At 43.8% G+C, this 13,832-nt stretch overlaps 1 protein-coding gene across 1 annotated transcript in view; it reads right to left on the reverse strand.

Annotated features, from left to right (window-relative positions):
* Positions 1-13,832, reverse strand: part of SLC4A5 (solute carrier family 4 (sodium bicarbonate cotransporter), member 5) — a 122,710-nt gene that overhangs the window by 25,957 nt on the left and 82,921 nt on the right. Inside the window, exons 12-16 of the mRNA XM_006872407.1 lie at positions 13,639-13,813; positions 11,611-11,744; positions 10,610-10,881; positions 3,284-3,342; positions 782-982 (exon numbers count right to left, since the gene is read on the reverse strand). Coding sequence (XP_006872469.1) covers positions 782-982; positions 3,284-3,342; positions 10,610-10,881; positions 11,611-11,744; positions 13,639-13,813 — 841 coding nt within the window. The remainder of the gene's footprint in view (positions 1-781; positions 983-3,283; positions 3,343-10,609; positions 10,882-11,610; positions 11,745-13,638; positions 13,814-13,832) is intronic.

Raw genomic sequence — 13,832 nt, forward strand, 5'->3', positions numbered from 1 at the left:
CCTCTTCACTTTTAGCAAGCAAGGTTGTATCATCTGCATATTGCAGGTTGTTAATGAGTCTTCCTCCAATCCTGATGCCACTTTTTACTTCATAGAACCCAGTTTCTCAGATTATTTGCTCAGCATACATTAGCTCATTGTAATAACTGTTCCTAGGTATCTTTGATTTTCATCACTCTTCTTTCCTTCAGACAGGGAGATACCTTTGATGGATGCTCATGAGTTTTTAAGGCCCCACTTGCTACTCAACAAAGTAGGATGTAGAACATTGTCTTTGTGGACTATGCTATGCCAATTGACCAGGATGCCCCCTGAGAAATAGACCTGAGCCCCCAGACCCAATAAAAAATCCATTATCTTTTTATTCCATTTTCCCGCAAACATTTTGAAGCCCTCTCATATTTGAAACACATGTGACCAGAGAAGGTTTTTTATCCAGAACATATGTATATATGTATAAAAACTCATGAAAAAGCACAGTAGAAATAGCCAAGAGATTTAAGCAGGCACTTCCAAGAAGAAAGTCAAATGGCCATATGGCCAGTAGACACATCTTAAGGTTTCAACCTCATTGGTCATTGGAGAGATGAAAAAATTTTAAATCACAATAAGATACTATTATTAATACAGAAAGGCTAAATGTAAAAGTATGACAATACCAAATGTTGTCAAGGGAACTTGAACCCGGTTCCCTCTGACTCTAAAATCTGTCTGTGTTCTTCCGTTGTGGTGTCCCACCTGCCAGAGGACCAGAATCTTTCTGACTGCAGAGTGAACTTACCTTGGTAGGGAAATAGCGACTGGATTTGAACTTCTTCAGGGTCAGAGTCATGGAGTATGTCCCAAAGACAAGTATGAAGGACATGAGAGCAAGGTCTGGGATGAACTGACAGGAATTCCCAAGCAGGCGCCCGCCATAGTTCAGACACTCCTTCTGGCTCAGCAGGGACCAGTCCAGTCCTGTGAGGTTAAGGGGGTTGTACTTGGAGCCCAAGTACAGGAGAGAAAGCGTCAGGGTCTTCCTGGCACTTCAGGTGTGTCCAAGTCTTGCCTGCCCCACAGTTTCCAGGCAACCCCCACCACCTTTGCTGTCTTCTGAGATACCCTAGCTCTCCTGTCCTATGAAGGTGCCTTTAACAATTTAGTGGTGTTCCTAGGGGCAGGTTAGTTCAAGGAATGTAATAGGCCACTCCCCAGAAGGTTAGGAATTGTGTTTCTTCATTGTGTTCTGGGATGCACCACTTTGCTAGCAAAGAGGAAACATGCAGGGGAGTGCCCTCTCCCCCAGGTTGGGGCACAATCAACCACAGGTCCTATGGGCTGCTTCTGCCCAGCGCATCAACCACTTACTCTTCCTTTTCCTTCCTTTCTTTCACATACTGGAGCACACACCCTCCTAGGTCACTTTGTTCATTTCCTCCTGGTCTCCCGGATGCCTAAAATCCAGGGCCTAAGGAGTCCTGAAGTCGCTCTGGTAGCGTAGTGGTTACGAATTGGGCTGCTAACCTCAAGGTCAGCAGTTAGAAACTACCAGCGGTTCCGCACAAGAGAGATAAGGCTTTCTGCTCCCGTAAAGATTTATAGCCTTGAAAACGCTGTAAAGGGTTGCCATGGGTGGGAACCGACTTCACGGCACACCACCACCACCAAGGAGTCCTGGTGATGCTATAGGTTAAGCATTGAACTGCTAAGCACAAGGTCAGTAGTTCAAGCTCACCAGCCGCTCCTCAGAAATCCTATACAGGGTCGTTATGAGTCAGAACCAACTCAAAGGCACTTACCCACAGCAAGGAGTGCAAAAAGGCACTGTGGTGGTGCCATTGATAAGTGCCTTGCCGCTAACTGGAACCTACTAGTCACTACCTAGGAGAAAAGACTTGGTGATCTGCTCCCATAAAGAACACAACCTAGATCCCGTTCCTATGGATATGCCCTGTTGTTGTTGTTGTTAAGTGCCATTGAGTTAGTTCTGACTCATAATGACCATGTATAGGGTTTCTGAGGACCAACTGGTGGGTTTGAACTGCCAACTTTGCTGTTAGCAGCTCAGTGTCTATCCTACAGTGCCACACTAGGACTCCCAAAGACCTAAAAGTAGTGACACAAATAGACATATGCACACCTATGTTCACTGCAGCTTTATAGCAAAAAAGTAGAAACAATTGAAGATGAATGGATAAGCACAATGGGGTACATACATACAATGGAATACTATGCAACTATACAGAACAATGATAAGTTCACAAAACATATTAAAACATGGATGGACTTGGAGGGCATAATACTATGTGAAATAAGTCAAGCACATAAGGACAAATATTATAAAGTCTCTCTTGTATAAGAAGACAAGAACAGATACAGACCAAGACACCAAGGTTTAGTAGTGGTTACTAGGGGAGTAGGGGAAGAAAGGGAAGCATGCTTTAGATTGTGAATACTTGCTACTTTTGGTGGTAGGAAAAGTGGCACTGAATGTGGTGCTGTGAGCACAGCATGACCAAAATAAATGATGCTGAGAGGCACTCATGAGGAAAGAATGTCAAGAACAAAGAATGACAGATATAAGGGGGCAACAAATACAACAAATAACAAAAAACAAGTCTAGGATCCCATACGGATGGGTATAATAGGTATATATGTATAGAGACTCTGGGTGTGGCACTATAGGACCAACACTGGACTGTGAACCACAAGATCGGCAGTTCAAACCCACCAGCTGCTCTTCAGAAACCCTATACAGGGTTGCTATAAGTTGGAACCGACTCGATAGCACTTAACAACAGCCACATAGGTGTACACATACATGAGAACAGACAGAAGTATGCCGTTGTTGTTAAGTGTCATTGAGTTGGTTCTGACTCACAGCGACCCTGCATAGGGTTTCCAAGACTTTAAATCTTTTCGGAAGCTGAAAGCCTCATCTTTCTCATGCGGATAGAAGTATGTTGCTCACTGGGGTCGCATGCAGAGCTTTATAAAGCATTTTTCATTTTAGGTATATAAAATATATCTTTGATTTTAGCAGCATGCTTTATTCTATTAAATACATCTGTATCAATAATATATATAATATATAACATATACATATAAAATGTGGCATTGCAGGGATAATGCACTGGACTACAAGGTTGATTTGAACTGCATTTAGTCTCAACTGGGGTTGAGACACAGCCCTGTGTAGGACCTCTGCAAGGCTGGTTTGCCATAAGTTGACCTCACTTTCCCAACTCTTTCCTTGCTTTGCCCACAAACAAATGTTTTAACATTAGAAAAAATTACTTACCAGAGAAGCATTAGTGTTTGGAGCCAGTGGGGCTGAAGCATTGAGCACAGAAGTATTCACTGCGGAGGAGCATAAGACACAGGAATGGTCAGCGGCAGCTGGGCCACAGCCTGCACCACCCACGGAGCACCCACTCTCTCCCACTTCCCTCTAGGAGTGAAGTCACGGAATGACTTGAATCGTGAGGGCACCCTGCCCCTGCTTTTACTTTGCCAGAGTACTGATGAGGGCAGAGTGGTGGCAAAGAGCCCCAACCGTAGTTCTGACAGACCAGCAGGGCCAGGGTAGGACAACTCTTGTCTGGTGTTGAAGACTGTTTAAAATCTGGTACTAAGAAAAAGTCTAAGACAAATTGGTGAATAATATACCTTATGTATTACTATCTCTTAAAGACCCAATTTCTCTGCTGTTAGATTAAAAAACCTTTTCAAAGAACTTCCCCTATGCCACACATGATACCAAACCCTTACACACATTATCTTGTTAAGTTCCCAAATTCCCATCCTTTTACAAATGATGAAATTGAGGCCCAGAAAGGTTGAGTAACTTATTCATTGCCAAAGTCACACAGCTTGCATGTGAGGGAGCCATGATTCCACCCCAGGCCAGTTGCCCCAGCTCTACATAGAGAGCTTTCCTATGCTGCTTCCCTCTGCACATTCTTCCTTTCTCTCTCACTCTTATCCATGCATGCTTCTTTTAGGTCTGCGGGGCCTGTCGGAACTTAATGGCTCTGATATTTATCTTCCCTAAGTCCTGGTGTGGCGCTGTGGGCTAATGCATCAGACTGCAGTCATTTGAACGGCAAGTTCGGTGGTTCAAGCTCACCAGCTGCTCCTTGGAAACCCTATACTGGGTCGGTATGGGTCAGAATTGACTCGACAGCACTTAACAACAACAATCTTCCCCTTGAATGAAAGCTGAGGAAAATTACACTAGGTCTAGACTGAGGGAGAATCAGGAACTCAAAGGCTCTTCTCTCAGCTGTTTACCCTGCACCATCCCAACCTGTTGTTGTTAAATGCCGTTGAGTCAGTTCTAACCCATAGAGACCCTGTATAGGGTTCCCAAGGAGCAGCTGGTGGGCTTGAACTGCCTACCTTGCAGTTCAAATGACTTTGCAGTCTTACGCATTAGCCCACAGCACCACACCAGGACTCCATCCCTAAATGTAAGTGGGGACATATGAGGTTCTCTTCTTAGGGGCTATGAGAAGAGTTAATAAGATCACTAGTTCTTCCCCTTAACTTGCCTCATTTCCCAGGGAGAAGCTCACCATGTGCCCTCTCTCTTGTTCCTGTACAGCATGGGTGGAGGAGAAAAGCCAGATTGTCCTCACCTTCCTCCTCCAAGTAACAGCTGACTGAGCAGTTCTACTACAATGGGTTTGGGGAGGTTTGTTCTCCATACTAGATTTGCTGGTATTAAATCTGAAATGCATTGCGAGTTCCATTTGGCTCCTGTTGTCTGTCCACAGTTTATTAGGAATCCAGGAGGCAGAACAGATTATTCTGGAGGCTTTGCCCAACTTCCCGCAAGCTGCCCATAAGAGGAGAGGCAACCACTAGCCCCCTCAATAGAGTAGCAACAGAATTAACTTTTGGCGCAAGACAGAACATTTTTAGAAGCTCTACAAACCCATAGGCTTGTTGCAATGGTTCTGAAGAAAGTTTGTGATGTTGTTAGGTGCCATTGAGTTGGTTCCGACTCACAGAGACCTTACCTACAACAGAATAACACACTGTCTGGGCCTGTGGTGTTCTCACAATCAGTGTTTGGTTTGAGCTCATTGCTGCAGCCAGTGTGTCAATCCATCTTGTTGAAGGTCTTCCTCTTTTTCAATAACTCTATGTTATCAAGTATGACATCCTCCTCCAGGGTCTGATCCCTTCTGATAACATGTCTAAAGTACATTTTCACTTCTAAGGATCATTCTGGATGTACTTTTCCAAAACAAATTTGTTGGTTATTCTGGCAGAAAATATATTAATATTTTTTGGCCAACATCATAATTTAAATAGATCAATCTTTTATTTTTTTCTTTTCAGAAGGTCTCTTTTTTTTCTTTTTTAAAGTTTTTATTGTGATTTGAGTGGTAGTTTACATGAGAGAATGTTGGTTTTATACTCATTGTTTCATTGATTACAATCCCCTCCATGCATCATCATTAACAGAATTTGTTTCTATTCCCTCTGGGTGTTTTTTTTTTTTTTTTTGGTGGGGGGCATGTACACCAAAACACTCAGGAATATATAATCATTTAAACAACCAAAGGGCACATTCTGCAAGCCTGTCTCCTGGCTGCCAGCAGTCTTTCTCTTCCCATGAGTCTATAGTCCTCAGCAGCTCTCTCTCTCCATGCCATCATCTCTGTCTCTATCTCTGGTGTCGCTGCTTCTCTGGATATCTGGATAGGGTTCCACATTCTGCTCATGCTCTTCTCCCTTGATGGTCCTAGGGTCCTCTGTTCCTGGAATGTAAGATTAACTACTCCCACCTTTTTGTTACAAAACTTCTACCTTTACAGTTGTGACAACTGCAATTAGTCATGATAACAACTATTCACTATTGAATCATGAGAATTTTATCCCCATCTCCTTTCACCAGACCTGTCTAGGTAAGATGAAAACCATTCAGTGGGGATTCTACCTTCTCCCACACACTGAAACTAAACTTCCTCTGGAAAACTTGTAAGCCAGTCACTTCAGGACTTTATAGCCCTCCATTTTAGGTAGCTAATGTCTACGTTGTCTGTCCCTATCACTCCAGTGTACAGAGGGAATAGGATGAAGACTTCTCCCCTCTTAGTTGGTATTTTGAGCTACTACATCCATAAGTATAAGTCAAGTTCATCAAATTGTAGCAATTTATACTTGTTTCCTTTATCAATTTTTAAAAATCTTTTAGTGGAGTTCTGATCTTCAAGCCATCGAAGCTAGGTCAAATGGGTATATCTGCAAGTTTGGGTGTTCTTGTGTGTTTCCCCTCACTTCATGTCAGCTGAATGCTCCACTTTAAGCTCTAGCCCTCCGTGGCTATGTCCTTGTTTTGCCATACACCTGTTCAGGAGATCCCAGGTCTCACCATACTTCAGACCAACCAGCCCATTCTCTTCTCTCTTTCATCTCTAGGTGTATGGGTGTCTATGGAACATGGTTGGACTCAGCCCATATAAACAGATCAATTCTTGAATCTTCCTTATTCATTATCCATCTTTCCCATGCATGTAAGGTGCCTGAGAATATTATGACTTGAGTTATGCACACCTTAGTCTTCAAAGTGGCATCTTTGCTTTTTAACCCTTTAAATAAGTCTTTTTCCACAGATTTGCCCAATGCAATACATCATTTGACTTCTTGACTGTTGCTTCCATGAGTATCAATTGTGAAAGCTTTACTTATTATAAATCAGGGACTTTTGCTGCCTTTCCTCACTCCACTACCAAGAGAAAATGATGAACAGCAAATGAAGGGGATGGAGAAAGTGGGCATTCCACACACATGCCAGAGGATTCCTGGCTAAAGCTTGAGCTTAGGGGTTTAGATGCCTTTCAGAACCAGACATTCTTTTAATGTCTTTGATTTTAGGCTTATATACTTTTCATAGTGAGAATTATATATGGTTTACCTGAAAGCATCTTTGAGATGAAGATGAAAGAATTATAACATGAAGAATTCCACAAAGGCTCTAAGTCTAAAATATTTTTAAATTCTTGTGTTTTGCAAAGTGGTACTCACTTAGGATTGAAAGCAGCCAAATCAGTGTGCAGCATCAACAAACAAAATACAAATCAGTTAAAATGGAAACAAAAATTAAAATAAAAAACAGAGGAAGAGAGTACCTGTAAGAAATGCACCTTGGCGTAAGGTGTTGTTAATAGGGGAAATTGTGTGGAGGGGACAACGGGGACACAGGAATTCTGTACTTTCTACTCAATTTTTCTTTAAAACTAAAATTGCTATAAAACTAAAGTCTATTCAATTAAAAAGAGAGGGCAAACAAGAGATCCTCCAAATAAACTCACGTAATGAAGAGAAGAGACAAGGAGTGATAACGTGTCCAAGTTTTGTTGACTAGATTGTGCAGTTGTTGTTTTTGTTAAGTGCCGTTGAGTAGGTTCTGACTGATAGTGACCCTGTATAGGGTTTCTGAGGCTTTAAATCTTTACAGAAGCAGAAAGCATCATCTTTCTCCCAGAGTGCTAGTAGATTCAAATTGCTGACCTTGCAGTTAGCTGCCCAATACATAACCTACTATGCTACCAGGACTCTTTCAGTAGGTCCTGTTGTTGTTGTTGTTAGGTGCCATCAAGTCGGTACTGACTCATAGTGATGCTATGCACAGCAGAATGAAACACTGCCCAATCCTGGGCCAACCTCACTATTGTTGCTATGCTTGAGTCCATCGATATAGCTACTTAGCCAATCCATCTCATTGGGGGGTCTTCCTCCTTTTCTCTGACCCTCCACCTTACCAAACATGGTATCTTTCTCCAGCAACTGGTCCCTCCTGGCAATATGTCTGAAGTATGAGAGATGAAGTTTGGCCATCCTGGCCTCTAAGGATCACTCTGGCTGCACTTCTTCCAACATGTATCTGTTGGTTCTTTTGGCAGCCCCATGGCACTTTCAATACTCTCCTCCAACACCATAACTCAAATGCATCAATTCTTCTATGGTTTTCTTTATTTACTGTCCAGCTTTCACATGCATATGAGGTTATTGAAAATACCATGGCTTAGTATTTCCAATATTTTCAGTAGGTCCTGAGGAGGGTAGACTTTGTATCTATAACAAGTTCCCAGATGTTCTGAAATTGGTACTTTGGGGACCACACTTTCAGCACAAAGGCAACAGCAGCATGCTCTAAAAGAATGAGGTAATATCTGACACCTGGCCAAGGCCAGAGGGGACACTTTTTGGAGTTAGGTGGCCTTAGGCCTTTCAAATCCCACCTTGTATGCTCTTACGTCATCTGTTCCTAGGGCACCCTTGGACTTTGGTTATTATTCTTTGGATAGATGAGTCTTAGAACGGCCAAAGCCATACACCTATCTGACTCCCAAAGTTGAACTTTTTCTAAAAAAGGCAAAGGACATGCACTTCTAAAAGTCACATTTGTGGAAACATTTGTGTTGAGTGTGTTGGATCCAGTAGAGATGACAAAAACAGCAAATGTGAGTTACTCTGGTGGGGACCAGTCTACAGACACAGCATTTGTTCTGGACTGGGAATGTAAATGGCCTACAGGCAAGTAGGGTTTTATTTAATGTTGTGGGAAAGAAAGACTCAGGACTAAGGGTAGTTTTACCTCTCTGTGAATGTTAATGGAGTAAATAAAACTCAAAATTGATGACAGGAAAAAAAATAAGTCTAGACATCTTTACAAAATCAGTGTTATGACAGAGGGAGAAGTGGTACACCCAGATGTAACCTTCTGGAAGGAGGACATCTTTATGTTTCACAAGACCTGGTTTAAAGTACAGAGCACAACAACTGGGCAGGAAATATTTTTATTGACTTCTGAGTGATGTTGTATTGGTAGTGTGGTACTGTGGGTTAATGCGCTGGACTGCAAAGTCAGTATGAACTGCAAGGTTGGTGGTTCAAACTCACCAGTTGCTCCTCGGAAACCCTGTACAAAGTTGCTATGGATTGGAATCAACTCAATGGCACTTAACAGCAACAACATTAAGGTACCTTAGAAATAAGTATGGCAAGACTTCATCTCTCAAATTTTGAAAGGGACTAGAAGGGACCAGTTCCTGGAGAAGGAGATCATGCTTGGTAGAGTATAGGGTCAGTGAAAAAAAGACCTCCAACAAGATTGATTGGCACAGTGGCAGCAACAGTGGGCTCAAGCTTAACTATTGTGAGGATGGCACAGGATCTGGCAGTGTTTTGTTTTTCTTGTGCATAAGGTTACTATGAGCCAGAACCAACTCAATGGCCCCTGACAACAACCGCCTCTATCAAGGGGCTGAACAACTCAGCATCTACTTATTTCCTCCAGCCTAATCTTAGTCTGAAGTCCTGGTGTGGCGCTGTGGGTTAATGTGCCAGACTGCAAAGCCATTTGAACTGCAAGGTCGGTGGTTCAAGCTCACCAGCTGCTCCTTGGAAACCCTATACAGGGTTGTTATGGGTCGGAATCGACTTGATGGCACTTAATAACAACAAATCTTAGTCTAGATTTGGAATTTTCACAAGAGTCCCATGAGACAAGCAGGGCTAGCATTAACATCTCTTTTTCACATGTTGGGAAACTGAGGTTTGGTGTGATCCTGGGCAGTCTCTGGACCTAGTTAACTCTCCGTAGGTCCAGCCTTATGGTACTTAGAGAAGTGTGGATGGATTCTGGCTTCTGTTCCACAGACATCTGCTGAGGGCTCTTGGGGACAAATTTTGACTGTAAAGGAGGCTAGGGTTCAGATTGTATGAGAAACTCTTATCTTATGCCCTAACTTAACAGGATTTTTTTTATTTTGGTTTTGTCCAGTAAAGGAACTCAACAGGAATGACATTAGGTTGACCAGTTAGTTGATTAAACTTCCCACCCAGTGCTTAAATCCCTTTTCAACATTCTTGGTGACAGACATCCAATTAGTGTTCAAGTAACTCACTACCACCCAAGGAAGTCCAGCCCTTCATTGGTGGGACCGCCCACCATAGTAAATTCTTCAACCAGCGTTTGGCTCCCTAGACCTTTTGCCCCATCAGTCTTCATTCTGTGAATCTGCCCCCTGTGTGACACAACTGTTCTTCTTTTATATCTCATACCCCTAGGAGACTCCTCAGTTCTTCGTCAAATGACATGGTTGACAAGCCCTCCACTCTGGCCAGCCATTTCTTGGACATGTTCCCAAGGTTGGAAAGCTCATCCCTCTGGTGTGGTTTTATCTGGGGGATAAGGCACGGACTGGCAGAGATGTGTCAGGATTCAGTGTCATGCACTCATGCAGTTACATTAGGCAGTACTAGGTCTACCTCTACCCTGGGAAGCAGTCTTGACAGAAGTAGCCTCCACATCATCTCCCCAACACTGAGGCAAAGCATGCTGCCATTCCTTCCTGGGACATCCCTGCTTCCTCGATTATACCTTGGGTGCTGGTGTGTTGTGACCCTTATTAGAGCTACTATCCCATTGGCCTCCTTCCTAAAAGTGGGTTCAAGGCCTTGTATTTGCTCCCTTAGCACTATACACTAAACAGTTTGGCTTGAACAGCTTTGGCTTGGCTGAATAGTCCCTCCCAAGTACTCTTTGGGATTTGACTAGAGAGAGGGTGGGTGAGGAGGGGCCCAAAGCATATCTGGAGTTATCAGTCACCTGTATCAGGGGCAACGCACTCGCATCTGTATGTGGTGATGGAGTCAGGCTTGAAGTCCATGTTGATAGGGTAATACCTGAAGGCACCGATCATCTTTTTGATGGCATCGTAGATAAAGATGAAGCTGATGAGGGTGGAGAAGCCTTCCTCGGTGAAGCGGGTGATGTACTTGATGATAAAGCTGGCATCTGTGGCCACCAGGATGAGGCACTGGACAGCGGAGTGAAGGCCAATCCAGAGGCGGAACTCCATGTAGTCCAGGCCATTGCCTCTGGAAAGCAGAGGGTGGGAGAGTGGCCTCCAGTCCAGGGTTCCTGACTGGGCCAGAAGATGATGAATGTCCCAGACCCACCCTGCATGGGTCATCTGCCCCTCCTGTGGCACAGATGTCCTCCTGAGTACTATGAGAGGACTGAAGACTGGGAGAATTCCCAGGTTGGGGTTGTCTGGTCTTTGAGGATTCAGGGAAACAATTTCATAGATAAGATAGGGAGGTGCTAAGACCCCTCAATTCTCATGCATTTGGTAACAAACACCCAGAGTGAAGGAAATACAGAATTTCAGAATACAAAGTTGGAGCAGGCCTTAGAAAAGATCTAGTCTAAGCCCTCAAATTGGATATAGGGGACCTGGACTTGGAGTGGTGGCATGACCTCCAGCCTCTCAGATCACCCTGACTCAAGTCAAAACTGGTCACAAGCAGAGTGGTTTGAATTTTCTCTTCTTATTTTGCTTGAATTTCCCCCTATGCTAATATGCACTGTTGTTGTTAAGTGCCATCGAGTCGGTTCTGACTCAGAGCGACACTGTATGGGGTTTCCGTGGAGCGGATGGACTAAGATGGTTCAAAGGCAGGAAGTTAGGGGGAGCTAGGAGGCAACAATTCCCACAGATAAAGATGGCATTTGGGCACCTTCTCCCCTGCCCAGACCTTGCGATACTGCTCTGGGCTCAGTCTCAATGGTCAGGGTCAAGTCCCAGGGCGCCAAGGGGCACCTACTTGCTGAAGTCGAAGAGGAGCTTCTCGAAGATGAGGATGGGCCCCGTGCTGCTGAGGATGATGAGAGGCTGTCCCGAGAAGAGGCAGAACAAGGAGCCAGCCATGGCAGTGCCCAGGAAACTCTCCATCACTCCCTGCAGGCACATGGAGTGTGAGGCTTGGGGGAGGTGGGATAAGGGGCCTCTTAGAACCCAGCTCTCTCAGAGGGAGTCAAGGCAACAGAGCTCACCCTTTGCTCTCAGGCTCCTATGTCTCCCAACCCCATGTCTGGCCATTGCCAGTGTCATTCTCTTTAACTTCATTTCAGTAAAGGACCTGTGTGATGTCCTTTCGGTACCCTAGAACCTAGAAAGCAGTGCTGCCAATGTGCATGCGTGTTCCTGTGCCCATTATACTCCCAGGGAATAGTCATTCAACCATTCAAACATTCATTTATTAAGATATGTTAGGTGTTTACAATGTTTCAGAAGGTAAACCATTCATTCCTTCATTCAAGATCCATTAAGGCATTGTGCTAGATAATGATGACTCACCAGGGAGCAAGAAAGTGTATCTTCAATCTAGTGGGAAATATAGACAAGCAACCAGACATTTTCCATACAGCAGTTTCTCAGTCTCAGCACTGTGGACATTCTAGCCAGACAATCCTTTGTTGAGGGGGATGTCCTGTGCACTGTTGGATGTTCAGCAGCAACCTATGTCTCTAAATGCCAGTAGCACCTCCCCAGTTATAACAACAAAACTGTATTTAGATGTCAAATGTCTCCTGGGGTCAAAATTGTTCCTAGTTTAGTAGCACTACCAAAGAGTGTGGTAAGCTGGGAGGAGGCCAAGGTGCCACAGGCACACATGGTAGGTGTAATCAGGGAGGCCTCCCTGGAATTAGAAATGTGGAAGCTGAGACTTAAAATATGAGTAGGATGTGACCAGGGGAATAGAGTAGGCAAAATGATAAGAAAGGGTAACTCAGGAAGAGGGAACAAAGTACAAAGGTTGGAGCTGACAGTGAGCATGCCCTTGAAAAACTGACGGATGGTCAAGATTGATGGGTAATAGAATACAATGTAGTGGTTGAGAAAGACTCAGAGCAGGAATGCTGGGAGATAGGTTGAGAAGCAAGTCAAGGCATGTCTGGTGGCCACTTGGGGAAGCTAGGATTTATCCTAAGTTGAGGATGACACATAGTTTCTGGTATGGACAGCTGCGTGAACCACAGTCACCGAGCTGGTGAAGACCCAGGGCAGCGGGTCTGGGAGGAACATGATGAATGGCCCATCAGCCATGTGAGTTGGGGGATTCTGAGGGGTAGCTGTGTGGACAAATGCAGGAGGCAGATGGATAATGGACCAGAAGCTCTGTGGGATGGAGACAGGTTTCAACCCAATTTATCTCAGAAATGGATCTTTATGTTGGTGCTCTAAGCTTACCAAAGGCTCTACTCTGAATGCCCCATGGGAAAGGTCGTCTCCTGATAAAGGCTGGTGTTTAATCTGAGCTGATATTTCCCCAGGGAGGCCTGTTATTGTTATATTGATAACAGCTTATAAACTTTCTAAAAATTTCTTAACATCAAGTTAAAAATTCAAGTTTGATTTTTCAAAAAGTGCCCAGATAAGACCATAATTAACAACCACAACTCAATCAAATCAAGTGTACTAAGTTCATTCAAATATCAGTAGGAAAAGTATCAAATAACAAAACTTGACGTATTTGCAACACCCTTACATTTGGTTTTTAATAACATGATTTAGCTTCAGATCTTTTAATGATGCTTATTATTATTATTATTTTGAAGTGTAAAGGATTACAAAAATCATGACCTGAGTCTGGAGGGTAGATGAAACTGGAGCCTTAGCATATTATTATTATTATTATTTTGAAGTGTAAAGGATTACAAAAATCATGACCTGAGTCTGGAGGGTAGATGAAACTGGAGCCTTAGCATTAAGATTATGGGATAAAGTACCTCACTGCCACCTGGGGGCAGCAGTTTCCTGAGATTTGCACACATGTCCCTAGCATACACACCTGGTAATTGTCGGTGGCATCCCCCAGAAGCCCACCAAAGGTGATTGCATTGGTGATACAGCCGAGGTAGATGAAGAGGATAGCAGAGATGGATTGAATGTGAAAGCCGTCATAGAAGTCACTTGGGAACCAGGGCAGCTTCCTCTTGACATCCAGACGCAGGCCACCAAAGAACCTGCTTGAGACAGGTCCAG

This window comes from Chrysochloris asiatica, unplaced genomic scaffold (assembly GCF_000296735.1).
Source record: "Chrysochloris asiatica unplaced genomic scaffold, ChrAsi1.0 scaffold00197, whole genome shotgun sequence".
Classification (NCBI taxonomy): Eukaryota; Metazoa; Chordata; class Mammalia; order Afrosoricida; family Chrysochloridae; genus Chrysochloris; species Chrysochloris asiatica.